The sequence below is a fragment of the Podarcis raffonei genome, chromosome 15, assembly GCF_027172205.1.
Source record: "Podarcis raffonei isolate rPodRaf1 chromosome 15, rPodRaf1.pri, whole genome shotgun sequence".
NCBI classification, from domain to species: Eukaryota; Metazoa; Chordata; class Lepidosauria; order Squamata; family Lacertidae; genus Podarcis; species Podarcis raffonei.
The window spans coordinates 25,328,932-25,351,043 of NC_070616.1; the positions used below are offsets into that span (position 1 = coordinate 25,328,932).

At 44.4% G+C, this 22,112-nt stretch overlaps 1 protein-coding gene across 7 annotated transcripts in view; it reads left to right on the forward strand.

The window, feature by feature from the left end:
- Positions 1-22,112, forward strand: part of DIXDC1 (DIX domain containing 1) — a 76,122-nt gene that overhangs the window by 6,522 nt on the left and 47,488 nt on the right. For 3 of the 7 annotated variants that reach the window (XM_053367240.1, XM_053367245.1, XM_053367246.1), the window contains exon 1: positions 14,663-14,744. The exons of 3 other annotated variants lie outside the window; for them this stretch is intronic. In XM_053367240.1, coding sequence (XP_053223215.1) covers positions 14,673-14,744 — 72 coding nt within the window. In that variant the 5' untranslated portion in view covers positions 14,663-14,672. Of the gene's footprint in view, positions 1-8,212; positions 8,449-14,662; positions 14,745-22,112 lie in introns of those variants that run through there. One more of the 7 variants, XM_053367241.1, reaches the window with a different exon arrangement.

The window sequence follows — 22,112 nt, forward strand, 5'->3', positions numbered from 1 at the left end:
ATTAGCTCCAACCATCATGACCAGTGGTCAGGAATGATGGCAGTTGTTGTCCCGCAACTTATGGAGGATGCAGGTTAGCCACTCCTGACCTAATGTTACAGCAGCACAGGGCCCATTGGTCTATAGCAGGGGTCAGCAAACCTTTTCAGTAGGGGGCCAGTCCACTGTCCCTCAGACCTTGTGGGGGGCTGGACTATATTTTTTTGGGGGGAAATGAACGAATTCCTATGCACCACACAAATAACCCAGAGATGCATTTTAAATAAAAGCACACATTCTACTCATGTAAAAATACGCTGATTCCCAGACCGTCCGCAGGCCAGATTTAGAAGGTGATCCGGCCCCCAGGCCTTAGTTTGCCTACCCATGGTCTATGCAGTAGTTCTCACCCTGTGGGTCCCCAGATGTTGTTGGACTACAACTCCCATCATCCCTGAGCTCTGGCCCTGCTAGCTAGGGATGATGGGTGTTGTAGTTCAACAACATCTGGGGACCCACAGGTTGAGAAAAGCTGGTCTATAGCATCCTTATGCTTCACAGCCTCCTTGAGTTTTTTTGCCTGGCTATGATGTGTCCTTGCACTCATTTAATGTGTCTTTCTTATCTAGACTGATGATAAAGGTAAAGGGACCCCTGACCATTAGGTCCAGTCACGATCGGCTCTGGGGTTGCGGCGCTCATCTCGCTTTACTGGCTGAGGGAGCCGGCGTACAGCTTCTGGGTCATGTGGCCAGCATGACTAAGCCGCTTCTGGCAAACCAGAGCAGCGCACAGAAATGCCGTTTACCTTCCCGCCAGAGCGGTACCTATTTATCTACTTGCACTTTGACATGCTTTCGAACTGCTAGGTTGGCAGGAGCTGGGACAGAGCAACGGGAGCTCACCCCGTTGCGGGGATTCGAACCGCTGACCTTCTGATCAGCAAGCCCTAGGCTCAGTGGTTTAACCCACAGCGCCACCCGTGTCCCTGATGATACTGATGATAGAGGTGTGCATATGTGTGTGTGTGTGTAAAAACAACATTCAATGCTCCACCCACTTTTTCCTTTGGCCCTGCCAATCACTGTCATGCGGTCCCCCGAAGGTTGTTCAGAAGGGAATGTGGCGCTCCGGTGAGAAAGGTTGTCCACACCTGTGTTAGAAGATGAATGCTTTGAAGGCTATTGCCTTAGGTTTCTGTTTTGTCCCCCATCCTCCTCCTGCCTCCTTTGTGAAGTGCCATGCGCTTAGTATTGTGCTGCAGTTGACTCCAATTCCTGTTTTATAATTTTTTTCCAGGCAACAGTGCCATATGGGGCCCCGTGTTTGAACTGGGGATTAGTACTTCAGATGATGTTATTACCCCTCCCCACCCCACTTCTGTCAACAGCAAATCTGTGACCCAGACAGGCCAGAGTAGTCTCTCTCCTGTGAGCTCATTTATTATGACTTCTGGAGCCCGAATGAAAGGCTACATTGTCTGCTGTAACTTAGCAGGCAGAATAAGCTATCCAGAGCAGCTGGCAGCATCCGCTGCTTTGGTCAGGCGAAATATTTTCTTGCCTTTTGGTCTGTAGGATGGGGCACATCCACATCCCAAAATTTTAGGGATTTGGTGTGTTGTTTCAAATGCATTTGCTCCCTGCGGTACATCGAGGGAGGGCGTGTTGGTCCATGTGGCTAATTTGGACCTCTACTGGTTCACGAAGGGCTGTACGTGTATGAATGGTGTTTTGTTTGCAGGCAAGGATAGGTCAGTGATATTATGCACATGATTTGCACATGGAAAGTCCCAGGCTTTATCTCTGGCCTCTCCTGTTTTAATAGGACTTTTGGTTGAAGGGCTTGGAAAGACCATTGCTTGATACCTTGGAGATCCACTGTCAAGTCAGAGTAGAGAACAAGGTGTTGGAATGAGCCAGGCTTGCTATAATTTGAGGTGGCTTTGGATGTTTAGTCTGTACAGTTGCTCCAAGTAGAGGGTGGAAGGGGCAAGCCTGCTGCTTTTTCCGGGGACATTTCTGAGTGCCTGATTGTGTCAAATCAGTAGGCACAGGAAGCTCCCACCGGGTCATAGCTGTAAACTTACAGATTTGAAAATAAGGGACCAACAGCCTCGAAAATAAGGGATCGGCAGCCAAAATAAGGGATTTTGCTATTGTAAAGAGTTACATACATTGGTCGGATTGACAGATGCTGTCAATCCGGTATGAGGTGGTTGCAGCGCGGCGGAGGCCGCTGAAGCACCGCCCTTCTGCATCCCTCCCCATCCCATCCTCTTCCTCCTCCCTCAGGCCACCTCCTCAGCTGCCACCACTGCTGCTGCCTCCGGGCTCGCGGGTGGCGTGGGCGAGAGTCTCTCTCCCTCCCCCCTCCTCTTGGGCGGGAAAGGGCCAATGGAACTCCTCGCGCCAGGACGACGGCGCCAGTGCGCTCTCTCTCGCGTGGCGGAGGACCCCGAGCCGCTGCTTCCCTCCCGAGCTGGGCAAGCATGAAACCCTGGAAATTTAAGGGACATCATCAATAAGGGACAGCAGCGGGGCAAGGCGCTGGGATAAGGGAGTTTGCCACCAAATAAGGGACGGTTGACAGCTATGCACTGGGTCATGACCTTTGCATTATGTCACATGATTGAGTTTGGTCCACATGGATAGGCTTGGAGCAGGAAGCCCTTTGTAGCCATGCTCTCACCATGAGAGAGGGTCTTTGGACCAACCACTGTTCTCAGCCACATGTCCCCATTTTATTAATAATTAAACATCTGGCTTCTGCCTCTGAGGTTTCCACATTTATCAATAAAACCAAGCTCCCCGTGAGCCAAACCTCATTAATGCTCGGTGGAAGCTAGGTTTGGTATAACAGCTGATGCAGATCCTGTGGGAATATCTGAACAGCTGCCATGATCAACAGCTCCGAAGCGCAAGTCTTTTAGGAGGAGATCTTTGGAACTTGCAGGTGCCTTTCAGAATGTCGTTTTCCCCCATCAGATGCCCTGAAATCAAGCCCAGTCCTTTGTGAATTGTTGTGGTGGAAGGGCACAGTAGAAGGAAGTTCTTCTGCACCAGGACCACTGAAATAATAGGGGCTTCCCATTCATTTCAATGGTGCTTGTGTATGAGAACATCCAGGTGAATGGCAAGGAAACTTGCCTTCTGTGCAGCAGAGGCTGGTCTACTAGGGCAGCTTTTGTCTGTCCTTAGCCAGACCCTACTTGCCTGCTTTCTTACATAGAAACCAGCCCAGGAGATGGCAGTGCCTGTCAGTTTCCTCCCCTTAGTCCCGGTGTTGCCCTTGTAGAACTTGGCAGGAGGAGGATGGGGGACAAAACTAGAATTAGTTGGCTCTGTCGCCACCTGCTGTTGGGGTTCTCCACTTCCCACCCTGCCAGTCTCAATGGTGGCAAAGGTAAAGGTAAAGACCATTAGGTCCAGTCGTGGCCGACTCTGGAGTTGCGGCGCTCATCTCGCTTTATTGGCCGAGGGAGCCGGCGTACAGCTTCCGGGGTCATGTGGCCAGCATGACTAAGCCACTTCTGGCGAACCAGAGCAGCGCACGGAAACGCCATTTGCCTTCCCGCCAGAGCGCCTATTTATCTACTTGCACTTTGATGTGCTTTCGAACTGCTAGGTTGGCAGGAGCTGGAACCGAACAATGTTGCGGGGATTCGAACCGCGGTGGTACCAGCCACCAAAGCTTCTGTGTGTGATCACATTTATGAAAAAGGAGCAATCACTTGATAATTAGTTTTCGCCATCAAGTGGCAAGTTGCGCAGGGCTTGCTCCATGTCTAAAACAGCAGTTTGGCTCACCTTTTCTGAACCTGGAAAAAGAGCTGTGAGTGAAGCCCAAAAAGCTCATCCACCCCCAGATGCTATTGCCTGATAAGAGCTATTGCCTGATCTGCTGCTTCTCCTGTTTCATGATTTAAACAGGGCATTGAAGGGATTAAGTCCTGTGTGCACCTCCCCCTCCACGTTGCTATCAATATTATTCAGAAGGATTATCTCTCTCTTTGTAGTGTAGAGGGTTGGTTTACTTCTCCCCACTCTCTCCTTCCCCCATGCTTCTGATGTAGGACACAGGCAGCCTTCCCAGCATCCTCTCAACCCTGATAATGTCAGTTTGTGGATTGTATCACTTATGGGAAAATAGAACATGTTAAAATGGGAAACCAGATTTGTTAAGAACATGAGACCTCTTAGAAGACACCCGTCACCCCTTAACATAGATTATTCATTACTTATGCATTTGTTTTATTTAAAAACGTGTATAAACTACTTAACGTTTCAAAAATCTGTAAGTCGTGTACAATCTAAAAACAAACAATATCAGTAAAACAATGCTAATAAAACCCCAATGTAAAAACATATGAAAACAAGTAAAACACGAATTCAGGGGAGCCAGCAACAGGGTCTGATCTCATGCGTCAAGGAAAGCCTGGATAGAAAGATAAATCTTTGCATAATGTCTGAACGTTTCACATGTGGTCGAGGGAATGGCATTCTATAATACAGGGACAACAACAGACCATGTATGTTTTCAGTATACCCTGTGATATTCTGTAGGCTGCGGCGCCACGTGTAGAATTTATCCATATGGTCTAAGTGATCTTACAGTTCTCTACAGGCACAGGTGGTCTTTCAGGAACCTGATCCCAAGTTGTTCAGGGCTTTATATGTCAACATCAAGGTGTTGAGCGTGGCCTTCTGCACTCATTAGTGCAGCCTTCCATATACAGGGGTTTTGAACTACAGGTCCCATCAGTCTAGCCCATGGGTAGGCAAACTAAGGCCTGGGGGCCGGATCTGGCCCAATCGCCTTCTAAATCCGGCCCACGGACAGTCTGGGAATCAGCATGTTTTTATATGAGTAGAATGTGTCCTTTTACTTAAAATGCATCTCTGAATTATTTGTGGGGCATAGGAATTCGTCGTCCCCCCCAAAAAAAAAATAGTCCGGCCCCCCCACAAGGTCTGAGGGACAGTGGACCGGCCCCCTGCTGAAAAAGTTTGCTGACCCGTGGGACTCTAGCCCATCACTAGGAAAGCACTAGATTGGGGAGGGCAGCATTCATATACCACCCCACATCATGTTAAGTTATTGGATGCTACAGCAGAGGAACTTTGACATGCTATCATGTTCACAATATTGCGTTTGGGGGCCATTTAAAGATATGCAACAGTAAACAAGCATTATGCAGTCTGTTTTTTGGAGAGGATTGGCATAGCAGCATCCATGTTGCGAACATTCTTTTCTGTATCCTGTAGGGTATTGAACTCATACACTGAACTCATGCTTAGTACATGATGAAAAGTTGTCTGTAAATCTTTATCCAGTGTGCAACAATTATTTTACATATTTCTGAGGCAACGGTTGTTCTTATATTGAGGCTTAAATGTTTACCTTAAATGCTTTAAGAATAACAGTCTTAAAATTGTATCGCTTCTTATCAAAGCTACATATTGTTCCTTATTTCAAGGTCTCATAGAATATCATGCTACTCTTCGTGGGCTATAATGCAGAATCTTGACCTGTTTGAGTTATTGTAATCTGTCTTGGTGACAGATCTGCATATTGTTCCTTTCCTTTGTATACACTGCATAGTTTAGAATCCAGAAGTGGAGAGCTCTGGTTTTCATTCTTTATTATTAAATAAAAAGTTTCCAATCCTTACGGTGGCAAAATAATTGCTTTAACTTGCCAGCTGCTTCTGCTAAAAGATGCAGAAGTGGTGTAAGGCTGAAACATGGAGTTTCCCTACTGCAGCTTGCTTTTGCTCCTTTCTTTTTTATTATTTTATTTTGACAAAGTAATAATCATAAATAAATAAGAATAAAAATGTGCACCCCTCCACTGAGACCATTCCATTGTAACTATCCAACCTCCCAAAATTTCAACACCTCTTGCGATGGTTTGACCCCTTTCCATTTTAACAGTACAAATTCTACAAACACCTTCCATATCTCCTCAAAATCATTTCTCCTGCATATACCCCGTCTTACCTTAATGGCATATGTTAATTTATCATTCATAGCTATATCCCACACCTCTTTATACCATTCTTCCATTTTATGTTCTGATTGCCCCTTCCACTTCCTAGCTCTCATAATTCGTGCAGCTATCAATAAATTTGTGGGCAAGTCCTTCATAGCCTGCGAACCTTCTCTCTCTCCTTTCTCATATCCTCATGTCCTCGTGTTGTTGTCTGTCCCTTTTATTTTTATGTGCTCTTCCCTTACCCAATTCTCATGTCTTATTTTTCTTCCAAAAAGTGCTAACCCAAATTTATAAGAAAAACTTGATTGTGGTCTTGAACTCGAAGTGGTGATCATGAGGACTTGAACTTGAAGAACAAGGGAAGCAGGATGCTACACCAGGTCTCCACACTGCCAGTGATTCTGAATAGTCATTGGATCCAGATGTCCCTGCTCCGCTACTTGAGGTCCCCACACCAGTTGCCTGGATTCCTGGCCAGCTTTCGGGTGTACCCACCCCATCTCCCAGGGTTACAGGAACAGAGGAGACAGCAATCCAGGCAGGAACTTCCCAGGCAGGAACTTCAGAGTCTCCAACAAAGTGCCCACCTAGCTACCTATGAGGCTACTCAGGAGGAGAGGAAATGTATGGAAACTCCCACCTAAAGAGGGGCTGGCTGAAAGCCAGGAAGAGCCTCCAGCTCCTATATAAGATCCCAGTCCGAGCTGCTTCATTCCTGAAACAACAGCTTTCATTCCCAGCTCCAACCTTCCTCACCTGGAGAAATGAACAGAGAAATGGTGCAAGTTAAGCCAGTGTGTTGAAAGTGGCTTATAATTTGGGCTCTTCTGTGTGTGCCTATCATAGGACATTTTCATGTTTTAGGAAGTAATAATATGTTATTTGTACACCAACTTTAATTACATTTACCTGTAACTTCTAACATGGGCTGTAATCCTGTGTACAGTTATTTAGGAGTGAGTCCTATTGAAGTCAGTGAAACTTAACTTACAAGTAATACTGCATAGGATCGGACTGAAAGGCAGCAATATGCTCCGTTTTAAGTGTGTCATTTCAGGAATTAACAAATAATTTAAATAGTACTGGGATGGGATTGTCTCAGGGCTGTTCTTGCATAACTCTGCATATGGTTTTGTTAAGCAGTGCTGAGAATTCCCATTGTTTTGTTCACTTAAAAGGAAGGGGGTGAAGTATTTTGCTGAGCAGTGTGGTTTGTTCCAGAAAAGTATTTAACTTCACTGATAGCTTAAAGGTACCAGTGTTCCCACTTTAGCTGGATGAATATCTCATAATAGCTCTAATCCTGGCCATCACTTTGCCTTGCCTCTTTCATTCCTAGAGCCTCAGTTAACTGGAAAACAAACAAATGCCAAAACAAAAACTTGATTTTGCACAAATCTTGCTTATTTCTTTTTTTAAAAAAGAGTAAGGAGATGAGAAGGGTGGGAGAACAGGGCTGTTACTGACTCGAGGCACTTAGCATACTCACAGACATATAGCCAACCCTCACTCCTTTTGAAGTCCAAATTACATTTTTTCAGTGTGTAACAAATATAGAGTTCTATTTTTAAAAATCCAAGAGAAGGAAGTGTGCACCATGGGACAAAGATGAAGCAATCCTGTACACGTTTACTTGGAATTAAGTCCATATTCTGTTAGTTTTACTCTCAGGTACATGTGCCTAGGAATGCAGCCTAAATTATTCCAGCAACTTGAAAGGAAATGCTGCCAGGATGTGGACACACTTAATTTGTTTATTGCTCCCCCTGGGCTGTAAGGATCGATTTGCATAGCCAAGCCATAGAGCATGTTTTCAAACCACATTTTAGCAATGAGCTGCCTTGTGCGGTTATATACACAATGTACCCTAACACTGAAGAGATGACAAATAAATTGGGCATAGCCTGTTACAGCCGCACTGGCGCTGACTTTCAGCTTTCCTGCGCAAAGTTTTAAAGTTGGAAGTTCCATTTTAGATTTTCTTCTCTTTCGACTAAGTTCCCTTCTTAATCGAGCCAGATTTGCTCCCCCCAGTCCTTCGGAGCAGAGCTCTGTATCAGATGGAGGGGCCAGCCTCTGGAAATAGGTTTCAGATGTTTTCCCTGACCAGTTCCTCAGCCTGCATCTGTTAAGCTGAGGCGTTTCTATAGGAACAGAGTGGTGTGACATCTCTCCTGCTGCTCCCCCAGTGGCTCCCTCCGAGCATGCCCAGTGCAAGTCTTGACTTTGGCTCAAGTATCCTGTTTGCACTAACGGGCTGCACATATGGGACTATGAACGAGGTCCCCCATGAGCTGCAAGTCTTTGTCTTTAGGAGGAGGAGGGGGAGAAGGAGGAGGGGGTCGTGCCCCAGGCTGGAGGATTTGTTCTGCATGCTCCGAGAACTCGGCCCTTTGGGTGGGCTTCTGAAGAATGCTTGCCTGCTTGGCGCGCGGAAATTTATTGGATATCCTGCACGAGGGCTTCACGGAGGTAAATAAAACTTATCTGTCTTCCGTATCTTGTCTTCTGCAAAGCTAAAGTGCCCCAAATGCAACTGAAACGGGAAAGAGCTTCACCTCCAAATGTGAGGACTTGAAGCACCCAGCAAGCCTCGCTGGCGCTTTGCGGAGCATCGTTAAGTTTGGGAGAGTTTGTGTAAGCGATTCCTAGCTAGCTGTTTATGCACCAAGTTGCAGCTGCAACCTTTGCTGACTGACTCAGCAGCAAAGTGCGGAAACATTAGGATGAAAGACCTGCCTTGTAGAATTGGCAGGTTTTTGCTGGCTGTGTGTGTGCTTGAAATGCTGTAAAGTCTGTTTTTATGGGCATGCAGATTCCTGGGGTAGGGACTTAACATGCTCCCCCCGCCCCCTTTCCCCGTCCATCTTGATTCTAAACAGTTGGGGACATAGAAATCGGCACATACGGGGGGCGGGGTGTAATTTGAGCAATTCTTCTGAAGTTGAAGGAAAGCATGTTAAATAAACTTACGTTGTGGGATGAAATACCTGGCTGATACCATTGAGGGGGGAGGGCAGCATCTCCTAGTCCTGCTTGCAAGCAGTTGGTGCAAAGCCAGTTCTGTTTGATCTGTTTGCCTTTATCAAGGAATGCCATCAGTGGCGGTGCAGCTAAGTCAAGGGTTTCCTGGCTCAGTAAGCTGAGAAGACAGGAGACCAACGTGAGACTTATGCTCAGTGATCAGGATTATGGTGGTTTTCCTCCTCACCTGACGGAACTTACATTGTGTTCCAGACTTAACCTCGTGTCTTGATTCGGCTGCTTGTAACGCTTCTTTTGGCGGTTGCAGGCCTCAGCTCCTCTGAGATGTTTCATTCCCTCTTTCCTATTTACAAACTCCTATCTCACAGTGCATCCAGATAAATGAGACTGCTCAGGGGGAACTTCAGACTTTTAAATATAGAAAATGAGCACTTCTCTCTCTCTCTCTCTCTCTAGTTTTCTTTCACTGCTGTCCCCCCCTTTCGTTTGAATATCCTGCTGTCATTTATGAGTTTTAGGTTTATTCAACGTATACATCGCTTCCTACTAAAAAAAAGGTCCCCAAGTGCTCTGTAACGAAAGTAAAAAAATGCAGTTAACGTTCTGTTTTCTATTGGCAGGCTACAAATGGTGTTGAACTACAGCTCCCATCATCCCATTGGCCATGCTTGCTGGGGCTGATGGGTGTTATAGTTTAGCAACATCAGGAAGGCCACAGGTTCCCCACACCTGGCTTAGTCTGTCCTCCTCTCTATTCTCTGATGGGAGTGGGGTGGCAGGTAGAAGCAGAGGAATCCGGAAGGATATTTCTGTGGCCAGGATCTGTTATTTTTTCTCATTTTTAAAGCAAGCAGTGGGATCCACTCTGAGGTAAACACGCATAGGATTAGGCCATGGGAGAACAGCTGTTTACACCCTGGTCTGAGCATTTCCCCAGGAATAAAATATCATAGTTTGAGGGTCAGGAAAGCAGAGATTCCCCCACAGACTCGTGGATTTTTTGCTGGTGTATTGTGCAATGTGTTACTGACACAATAATAGTGCATTAGTTGCTGGACCGCCCACACATCATTCTGCTTCATTAATTTCTCTGCAATGCTTCCCTAGTGTTACCACGTTACTTCCATCTGGAAGGGCATTCTTGCACAATAGGACAACTAAAGTAGGCACCCAAAAATCTCTGGAACCTTTTTTTGGGCCAAGGCTTGTGTGTTAAATTTCATTTTATAATCCCTTCTTGGAACATTTGTAATATGTAAAGTTAGAGGATTTTAGCAGTAAACTACAAGATGTGCACCACTAAAAAACAAAGCAGTATAAAACTTTAGAGGGTATTAACAGTGTTGAAAGCAGGATTGCTTATCCCCACCTCAATACCACCATGAGCACAAATCATTCCAAAAGCACATTGAAAAAGACTCTTGGATCCTCTGCAACAAATCTGTCTTGAACTTCCCAGCAAGGTCAGTTTGGGATTTAACCTCCTGGTGTGCCGGCTGGGTGCCATTTTGGCTTTCAGATCCCTTGACTCCCAACTGACTTTGGGAAACTGCCAAATAGGGTAACAAGATCATACTATTCTCAGTTCTTACACCTGAAATGAACCATGCAGGAATCTCAATTAGGCTGGGTTTCAGAGCTTTGAGAAGCAGATCTTTCCTCCCTTTTTCATTGTGATAAGTTCAAATGAGGGGTGAGATGGGGAATAGGCGTCAGAGGGCATGCAATGTCATAGCATCTGTGCTGTCTCCCTATAGATTTCTGCGCATATTTCATTGTACTGATCTCGACCTACACAGTCCTAAATGTCATGAGCTTCACAAGACTACTTCCATTCCTATATGCCATCCCGGTGTCTTAAATCAACCAAGAGTATACCATTGAACAATAAGAACACATACAAGGTATTATTGTTGGCTGTTCACCTGCTGTGGCATTTCTTGCTTTTGTTAGCTATAGCTAGATCATTGCATCATATACGTAGTAGGGAATGCAGGGCCTGGGGCAAATTGTTAAAAATGTTTTAAGAAAGTAGAAATGTGAACAGTGCTAATAAACGCAATGTAGCCTTATGAGGCTTTGCCCTCGGGTGGGAAAAAATATTGTGCCTGGGAAAGGGAGATGGTAGTCAACAGACACTCAAGGAATAGTTTAGGAGAAAAAGCTTCATTTCTACCATCCATGAACTGGTAGAAGGAGCTAGTGTGATAGTTCACAAAAACATGCACGGGTTCACAGTCATTTGCACAGAGCATATATTCCCCTTCCAGTTCCCTCCCCTTTCTCCTCCCTCAGGAGTCCTCCCTTGAGTTCCCCTGAGCATGAACAGAAAGCTCCTGTCTTGGGACTCTTCCCAGGAAAGGGGAATGAGAACAGTTCAGCATGTCCAAGATGTTGCAACTGAATGAGATAAGATTCGTTTCTCAGGCCTGCTCTGACAGAGTCTATTCATTAGCTTTTTGAAGCCTTCTGGTACTGATAAAAGTAATGGTTTGCTATGCATCTTGTGAGAAAACACAAGCTGTGGATTTTTAGAAGACAAAAGGACTTTTGCACAGTTTTGAGGCCTGGTTGGGGGGGTGTGACTTTGGGCCTAGGTGGGGTTACCTGTCCTCACCTCCTTATTGGACTAAGTAGAAATGAGATAAGCTTGGACTTGTGGACAAGATTATGGAGTTGCTTGCACATATAAGTTTTTCCTAATGAGGCAAACAGCCATTTTCATCTAGGAAAACTGATGAGAAAGGCTTAACCACTCCCTCCAGTGCCACAATTCCTCCTGTGGCTGCTGTTTGCTAAAATTTATAGTGACTGCAAATCCGATCATGGATTTCCATTATCTTGTCTAGCTTGGCTTTTAGGCTTGAGAATTTCTCAGCTGCCCCTCATAAATATCCACAGCACTTTAGCCAAAGATCAGGAAATTGCAACTGTGGTTCAGCCTCCTTTTCTTGCAAAAGGCAGGGCCACCTTTATTTGGGCAGCTTCAAGCTAAAAGGGACTTACTATGATAGGTTCCTACCATCATCCTTCAATTGCATCTTCAGCTTCTGAGGCATAAGAAGTAAGACTGTTTTGCTCTAGGTCTCACGCTTGCAGCTAGAAAGGGAAGCAAGGATGTTTGATTTGTAATCTTGTGCTTTGATCCACTAACCACAGCCCTTCCGCTCTACTGTCTTAAGGAGGTTTATTCATGAACTCACCAGACTTCGGAGCAGTTGCAGTCTCAGCTATGTGTGACCGCCACCCCACCCCCAGCTGGCCAGGTGATGTTGTCTGACGCTTGTTGGACTAGAGGACTTTTCAGGACATGATTACGGCAGGAGTGAGAAAGTGGTTCAGCACTAGTAGCTGCTTAAAAAAATGCTGCAGCTAATGGCATATTTTACTTGCATGCAGCTAATACATTTTGAATGCAGTTTTTGCAAATGTGACAAGTGTCTCACAGAAATTAATGGACCTGTTGCATGAAGCCTGGAACAGCATGGTAATTGTGCCCTCACCGGCCCTGATATGAAGCATGGGAGTCACAAACCTTGCATAACTTTGCTGGTTGGGCCTAGATACAGTGCAGAAAAATAGAATGGGTTCGGCTTAAAAAACAAAAGAGAAATATGTCCATTCCTTTATATATTCACTCAACCCCAAAAACTAACTGCTTAGAAAAAGAATAACAAATTGCAAAGAAAACACATTCTGGTCTCTGCCAGTGGGCCAGGGGACCAAGGTATCGCATTTTTCGCTCTATAAGATGCACCAGACCATAAGACGCACCTAGTTTTTGGAGGAGGAAAACAAGAAAAAAAATATTCTGAATCTCAGAAGCCAGAACAACAAGAGGGATCGCTGCACAACGATCCCTCTTGCTGTTCTGGCTTCTGGGATAGCTGTGCAGCCTGCATTCGCTCCATAAGACGCACACACATTTCCCCTTACTTTTTAGGAGGGAAAAAGTGAGTCTTATAGAGCAAAAAATATGGTACATAGGAAGGAGGGTGCTCCTCTACCCCCTAGGAAGATGATTGTGGCGGGGACTTACCTTCTAACATCTGTACAGAGCTTAGAACATTTTAGACACTTTGTAAGTGTTAATATTCATGAAGATGAATTTAAAAGTTCTTAAATGCAAATATAGAGGGGGGGGTGCGCGCGCACACACACGAACATTTGGCTCTCAAAGAATCTCCCTACTGCTTTTACAGTAATACACTCCTTGTTTCAAGATCACAGCACTGTTTCTGTGGTTGGCATTTTGGGATCTGGATTTGTCAGGTGGTTTTGTTTCTGCTGGTCTCTCCTGCCTCCTTTTTGCTGGCCGTGAGCACTCACCCAGCCCCATTAACTCAGGGAATGAGTGTGACCCAGAAAGAGGGCCTTTACTGCCTTCATGGGTACATGGCCAGTTCTGCACCAATCAAACCCTGTTTTAGCAGGGGTTCCATTGCGCATTAACATTGCCACTTTTAATTTGAGGGGAAAGCATATAATCAGCAGAGCAGTTGGTAGTACAGAAAAGCAATGAAACAATAAATAGCAATCTTTCTCTCCATCAACTCTGTATAAGAAGATGGAGAAGAGAGAAGAAAGGCCCCTCTAGCTGGGAAGCCCCATGAAATCTTCTCCAGGGATGCCTCCTCCTCTGATCTCTACCACTGCTGCTGAGCAGGGTGTGGAAACGTGCTGTTCCTACTTCCTTTCTCATGCCCATGTTTTGTGGGCATAGTGGTTGGCAGGATTGGGCCCATTGTTGCTTATGACGAATCTGGAAGCTGCTCGCTCTTCCTCTTTCTCTCTCTCTGGACAAAATTTCCGCTCTGTAATTCCTTTCAGAAGATGTAAAGAAGCTGAGGGAACATTCTTTCACCTTTGGTGGACATGCCCAAGGGTTAAGGCTTACTGGGAAACGAAATATAATGAACTGAAGAAGGTATTTAAATTTACCTTTCCCAAGAAACCAGAGGCCTTCCTTTTGGGCATAGTTGGCCAACGGGTGCCAAAGAAAGATAGAACATTTTTTATGTATGCAACAACAGCAGCAAGAATACTTCTTGCCAAGTATTGGAAGACACAAGATTTACCCACCGTGGAGGAATGGCAGATGCAAGTGATTGACTACATGGAGATGGCTGAAATGACTGGCAGAATCCGTGACCAGGGAGAAGAACTGATGGAACAGGACTGGAAAAAGTTTAAGGACTATTTACAAAAACACTGCAAAATGTTTGAGTGTTAATATGATGTGGGAAGTGAAGGTAATAGGGTTTGTGGGATTTGGTTAAAGCTGAATGAAAAGAAGAATGTTAATAAGGAGAAGGGGTTATGAACAGAATAATATTATGTCACAGTATATAAGATGAGGAATGGGTTAAAAAAATGAAAAATTGGGACATTATAATTAGAAGAATATAAATTTAAGCATGGTTTAAATAAGGGTTTGAATTTGCTGAATTTGATTGGAATAAAGAAGAACACAAAAAAGGGGGATGTGAGGAGGTCAAGACAGAGGGGTATGGAATTTTGTAAATGTAAGAAAGTGGATTTTTCTTTTTTCTCTTTTTCTGTTTTTTCTTTTTTTGTTACATATTTTTGTTTTTCTGTTGTTTCTGTTTTTTATGTGAGCTTTATTCATGGTAATGTTCTTTCTGAAATGATGAATTTTTTTGATTTGTAAAACCTCAATAAACATTTTAAAAAAAAAACACAGAAGATGAATGAGGAGGCAGAGGTGGCTGTTTGAGATTGCTGTCTCAGTAGCATCATGGACCCAGTCGACTGCCGTGGGGGTGAGCAAGAGAGCAGAGATAAGAACAGCCACTGCTTTCTCTTCTTTGCATGCTTCCCCCTGGAAGAGGCAGAGGCCAAAAGGGAGTGTGCTGCTGGGGTCAATAGCTCCAGGAGGATTCCTAGCACTGTGTCTGTCTGTCTGTCTGTCTGTCTGTGTGTGTGGTCTTCCCTTCTGTACATGGCAGGGCAAGGGAGAAGAAATTGCTGCTGACTTCTCTTCACTAGGAACAGCTGCTGATCAGATGCTTTTCCTTTAAAATAAGTGTGCCAGTGTTAAACATACCCTTTTCAAAATGGGATGCTTCATATGCCGTTTGACCCCTGGTCGCTAACATAATCCTTGAATCAGGGTTCAGGGGAGCATCCTTAGGCTAAATGAACCTTCAGTTCCTGGATAAGATACGGTGTGTCTCATTTAAATCAGAGTGGCTGCAGTTTAAAAGCTGGAAGGCCCCTTGAGGCGATTGCACAGCCCCTAGCCCTTCATTCATTAGCGGATTATGTTCTGCAGTTAGCCTGATTTCCCGCTATTTCTAAAGGATGCTCTCCACACTTTTCGGCACTTTAATAATTCAGCCTTCCAGCAGGATGGAGGCAAGATAATGCAGGGCTGGTATAAGTGACAGGTTGCACGGTGAAGAAACTTAGCAGGAACTTGAGTGTGGTTCAGCATTTGTGGTTGTATTCAGAAATTACAACCCCAGAAACAAATCAAAGGCACTTTGAAGACACTTAATTGGGTGAACTGTGTTTCTTAGTATAATCTTCCCCAACTTGGTGTGCTCCAGATGTTTTGTACTGCAATTCCTTTCAGCCTCAGTTGACACAGGCTAGGGCTGATGGGAGTTGTAGTCCAAAACACCAGGAGGGCACCAGGTTAGGGAAGGCTGCTATGAGACTTGATTTTGATATCTGGGCTCAACAGAGGCTTTCCATAATGTCAGTTGTCTCCAGATTCAATATTTTGCAGGAGGGATTCAAGCACATTCTGGAAATTTAGCTTTGTGCAATTAAAGTGGATTAAGGCAGTCTGCTGTCCTAGCACACCAGATCCACTTGGGGAAAAGAAAGACTTTTTTGCAGCTTTGGAAAGTGATGGGAAAATGCATTGAAAAGAAGAATGAATGCATTGTAGGATAAATGAATGATTAACAGGAAGAAAATAGTGACCATCTGTAAATACCCACTGATGATGCTACAGTTCCCTCACTCTGAAAGTGAGTTGTCAAGAGTGGGAAGACGACTGCATTATTAAGCTGCTGGTTCCATTTATCATGAGCATGACTTGGCCCTAAACGAAAAAAGAGGGGGGAATAATTTTCTTTTCTGAAACACCGGATGATGTTGCACAGAGATATGTTTGAATGATGGCCCTTGATTTGTTGATATGGCAGAACCAGCTGAGATTTCTGATAAAGAAGCACTTGCTCCAAGGAGGCAGGCATTGGAAATATTCTTTCTCCTTGAAAAGGTGAAGATAATCATCATCATAATGATCTCCTACCTTTGAATAAAAGTGCTGGGGAAAATCACTGAGGCTTGTTGGGTTGAGAGGGGATGGTAGGATGTCATTTTGGAGGACAGGAAGGCAACGGTGGTTGTTGCAGATTGATGGGGTTAGAAACTGTTTGTAGACCTGCCAGTGCGGAGAGACAGACAATATTTCCAGTGATCATTTGGGGCTCATGATCTGTATTCAGGAAAACATGACTCTAAGAACCAGTTGATGCATCCTTTGTTCCTTGGAATTTGCCTGGCCTTCTGAAGTGAATGAGGTGGACAACTTGCTGGGCTTCATACAAAACCACAGCTCATATTGTTTTTTACGGATTCAAAGTGGTTAAACCCTGATTTTGTCAGTCATACCTCCTTAGATTTGTCCCTGATTGCCTCTCCTTGGAAACAGCCTTAAAATCAGGAGGAAAATGTTGCCGCTATTTTTAAACTTACAGAACCTGTTGCTAGGCACTGCTGAGCTCAAGGTGGTCAGGCGCAAGCACTGCAGGAAAAATGGGGAGAAAGTCTGAGATGGATTAGCTTCTCGGACCTCTGGGTCTCAATGCAGCCTTTCTGACTGTCTTGGTCTTGTCAGAAATATAGGCAGGAACTGAAATTCAGACTTAGCACCTTGTCCAAGTCTCCAGGCTGCCCATTGTAGTGGTGACCAGCTTTGGGGAACAGATTCCTTTAATAAGTAGTCTGTGCTTTGTATTCTACCCATTTTAACTATATCCAACTGACCACATCTACTGGTGTCCAAGGGAGTTGACCTTTAGGGAATGAACCCTTCATTTACTAGCACATCAGAAGAAAAAAATAGACCCCCCCCACTGGTGATGCTTAGGTTATTCTAGATGGGTGCTTGGAATTAATCACATAGACCAGTCTCTCTTCTCCATACTCCAATCATGCTTTTGTAGAAATCTTCCCTACCCCACTTCATTGCTTTGAAAAACAACAAGAATGTAAACTGACCAAGCTCTGGCCAGGAGATTACTGAGATCATCTAATTAAGATAATGTCTAGGAGCTTAGAAATTATGCAAGGCCTTAGCCACATTATGTCCTGATGCAATTAATGCCTTGAGCTTCGTTCCTTGCCTCACTGTTTTGCCTGCAGATCCCTGAGTGCTATGTGAACACTGAAACAATAACAACATGCACCCTCCATAGGAAGGAACTATGGAGGAACAGAGGCAGTGGCTCATAGATCCTTATTCTGCTAGAAAGAGAAAAGAAAAATTATGACCATAATGTAAAATGTGCGCATTTAGTTAATTCATTCTTCAGTCATCATGCTTAAATAGAATTGAACTTTCTAGTTATAGAATTCACAGGGGTTGTTGACATAAAATTTGTCTTTCCTTGTTGGCATTTTCCTTTTGATCTGTGCTATATCTGGCGAGGAATAAATGTTGATGGATGTTGGGAAATGTGGCTTTCTCCTTAAGTTTCACCTGCGTTTGTTGTGTAATATGTCCTGATGCTTAAGACCAGAAAAAAGCAATTCTTGCTTTAGAAGTGAAGTGTCCTCAAGGAATGTGTTCAGGTGCCAGTATAGCCCAGAAATCCAGTTTATTCAAGAGGAATTGATAAATGAAAAAGAGCAATGCAAAATCAAAATGAAAATAAAACACTAAACCAGAATATTGGTCTAACTAGTCCTACACAGCTGCAGAGCGAGCCGATTGGGTGCCTGGGGTGGCGCGTGTGCCTTGCGCCCAGGGGGCGGGGTGAGCCAGGGCAGGACGCTCCGCAGGGCCTCCGAGGAGTCTGCCTGCCTCCTCCCACTTAGCCGCCCGACAGCTGAGGGGCAGGCGGCGGGCAGACAGTTTGGGGCAACGCGGAGGCTGCGGGCACCCAAGCCACCGCGTCCCTCCCAGGAGAGATGTGCGACTCAGGCGCGCTGCAGGCCCTGCGGTGAGTGCTGCCAGCCATTTTGTCACCCCCCTTAGTGGTGACACCCGGGGTGGATTGCCTCCACCGCACCCACTTCCTCCACCCCTGGTCCTACATTTGGTGAAACTAACATTGGTCAAGTACTCTCATTGGCCAACTCTGGTCTTGATAATTTCTTTTGTTGGTGTCAGGATGCGGGATCAAGAGGGGACAAAGGAATACAGGGGGCATAATGATATTTATGGTCTCTTGTGTTCAGATAGCTTTTAGTGACGAGTTCCTTGGCACAATGAATTGCAGAACAGCCATGTACTTAACATCTTTGGAAAGCTGGAAAATGAGGCAGTGAGAATGTCAAATATTGTCTAATTTGTCCTAATTTTCCTACCATACAAGAGCTTGTCCTCAGCTTGTGGATTGGAGGGGAGAGGTGACCTCTCTGTTGGAGGTGATGGATAACTTGTGTATCTTAAAGGGACAGGCAAGGACAAGATGGAATCATGCCTTATCATGCCCTTACCAGTTCTGCACACAGTTGCCCTCCCAGCCATAAAGCAAATGTGCTACTTTTGACTGAGCAACGTGACCAAGGACAAACAAACCCTAATTCACAACTGCCCTGGATGATCCAGCCTTTTGTTTTTCTGCTTCTTTCATCAATATGGTGGTCTAGACCATCCATAAATGCCAGATTTGCATCTCATCATCATTCTTGCCACAGGAATCACAATACCTGCAATATTTGGCTTTACATAAGTTTCTGGAAAGTGTTTTCTTAAATTAATTCATAAGAGAAAACGTGCATGCAAAAGCGGTAAGGGGGTCGGTCCAAAAATTCCTTAGAATCAAGTTGACTAGGAGAAGCCATGATTTTTATGTATTCTCATAAAAAAATTTTTTTTTTTTTGAATTCTGCAGAGCTGCTAGGGGAAGCACTTGCCATTAGAAATATGAAATAAAACAGGCTTTATCCTTGCTGGCGAGACTTCTCTTTCCCCACCTATCTTAAGTTTGTGTCGTTATCAGTCCACTAGTGCTGCATCAGGATGAGTGCTGTGTATCAGTGCACTGGAGAATTGCTTCGGATAAATGATATTCGTACTTCTCCTCTTTAACTGTCAGGGCCTATTTAAAGTCATTCCTCCATCCCCCTACACTGGTGAATTCTCACTATTGTCTCTGTACACCTATTAAGCAGGAAAAAATAAAACGGCAGCAAATCACAGCATGTGGTTCAGAACCTGCCTCTCTCTCTGTGTTAGATCATGTGAAAAACTAGTCCAGGCACACTCTAAGTCTGACCTGCTGTTTCAACTTGAGGGTTTAAAATAGCAACAGTACAAGTGTAGTTGCATTGTATAGGTGCCATAAATGGTTGCAGACCTTTTGCTGGCTGCAAGAATGGCCCACTGTGATTCAGCAGCTGAAGGTGCAGCAGGAGATCACCAGTTCCTTTCTTTTAGAAACTTCTATGTTGACCTTAAAAGTATGTGAAGGACACGTACATCCAACAGGTTTAATATGAGGAAGGAATACTGCCTGAGAGATTGTACCTGAACAGAGCAGCTACTTTCCCATCTGTGGAGCTAAGGTAAAGCAGGCCCTCTTTTGGAACGCAAAGCCGTGTTAATATAAATAGGATTATGCCTAACCCCATGGCAATCCCACCAATCGGTGCCTTGTATAGTAACTCCTGCACTGAGAATGATACAGGGAGAAATTTGGACTTTGCTTTTGGGGTTAGCGCTTCTTTGCTTCAGTTTGGCCATTGGCCAAACCTCAGAGTGATCCTAGGGCTATTAACAGTAGCAGATAATGAAGTAAATCTTTGAGGACTCAGAAGATGCCAGGTGAGGGAAAGTGGGGATTTTTTTAAAAAAAGCACCTTTTGCCCTCACCTCTCCTGAATATAACTGTGAGCATTATACGATCAGAAAGTGACAAAAGGGGGGAACCTTCAGGGAACTGTTAAATACTGTGCTGTTTGGAAATGTCTGGGCTGGAGCAGGGCTGCTTAACCATGTCACAAAAAGCAATGTAATGAGACCACAGGGAGTTTTGTGCTCCATCGGAAGGACACAGGTGGATGTGGTGAGCAGCTGGTGGGGAAAGTATTTAAACAAGCCACAGGAAGATGCTGTCTGTGCTATGATCATGCAATGATATTTTTCTCAGTGACAGTCCAGTGCCACCCTTCTGCTTTTTCCATTGCTATTGTTATTGTTTAATATTTGTCTCATGCCAGGTTGTGTGATGTGCAGGACAGAGCAGTGATGTCGTCCCCGACCATAGGAGTTTATAATGTGCAGTACATCAGTTAGATAGGATGATGGAGAGGTATGGGTCTGACAAGTAAATAGTGGAGGCAAGACTGATGAAAGTGGAGGTTTGTTCTGGGGTCTGGATACTTGTTTCTTAGAGAATAACCTTTGCAGTGGTCGATAAGGTCTTGTAGTCTGACGACAGGTGAAGGTGAAAGCAGAGTCTGCAAAAAAGGCAGAAGTGTTTGAACCCAGGATATCAGATTGTAGGATACAAAGTTTAATGTGTGACATAGTAAGGAAAGAGGCTTGAGGTTGAGCAGTTTGGGGCAAAGACAAGTGTGTGTGTGTGTGTGTGTGTGTGTGTGTGTGTGTGTTGCTAAATTATTTCTGTCTTTCTATACAGCCCTTCATCAAAAATGAGTACACAGCAATTTACAACGAAATGAGGCCATGTAACACATAATGCATGATAAGCAGAAAACACAAAAAATACTCATAAAATACATAAATAACAGATTGGCAGAACCATGATCTAAAAATAACTTAACCCATTGGCCTTTAAAAGTCTTGACAGAAAAAGGTGAGCTTTTACCTGGCACCTAAATGGATTCCAAGTTTGAGCAAGACACATTTTTGTGGAGAGGGCATTTGGCAGACATGGAGCCACCACTGAAAAGGCTTTCCCACAGATTCCTGCATGCACTATGTGCCTCATTTAATGCAGAGACCACCAGGAGAGCTTCACCTGTTCCCTCTGTGTAATTTTCATGATGATCGTTCCACACCACACTGCAATTACATAGATTTATGGGTTGGCGCTGCAGATTCTGTGTATTTTGGGGAACTTTTAGGTTGTAATGTGTATGTGTTTTGGATGCCTCAACTTGGCATTGGCCTGCAGGAAATAGCTGGTGCAGCTAAGCACTGTAAATAAGAAAAAGAACCCTAGAAGCTCTTCAGCAGGTAAAAGCATAATATAGGAAGCAATTCCTTGGTTCACTGAAGTAGTTGGCAGTCTACAGCCTTAGAATATTGGCCTAAGGTGATTGCTGGGTCTTGATAACCAGCTGTGGAAGTAAGGGGAATTCATATTCCCTAAATAAAAAGAATGGCGGGTAAAGTTTTAGTCTTTAAAGATGGAAGCTAGTAATTAGTCCCGTGAAGTAATTTTCCCTAGAGAAAGAACAGGAGCTGAGCTGAGTTTGGCTTCATTGCCTGCAGTTATATCTAGACATCATTATAATGTTTCTGATTGTGGTTAATAACTGCAAATGGGTTTTATAGGTGTTCTCTCCCCCACCCTATTCTCAGTTTGCTCTGCATCCGTCCTTACAACTGGCCTGCTTTGTTTGCCGTCTAGCCTGATGAAGAATTCTGACGAAACCAAAACCGTGCATAATTTTCATGATATTTTGTTTGGACATTTATTTATAATTTTTATTTATGCTATTTGTTTTGCTGCTCCATAACAAAAAGTTTTCATATGTTGCCTTTCACCTGAGACCTGGGGCACAAAGTCTGCCTCTTGAATGGCTTACTGTACAGGCAATTGATGGATTCTACGGGGTGGGGTGGGGGCTGGAACCCAAACTAAAATCAGTGGAAAACTTAAGGATCCAAGTTATGGATTGGTTGCAATATCACCAGATATACGACATATTTAAATTACACAGAAAGAATGGATTTCTGGACCAAAGCTCAAAAT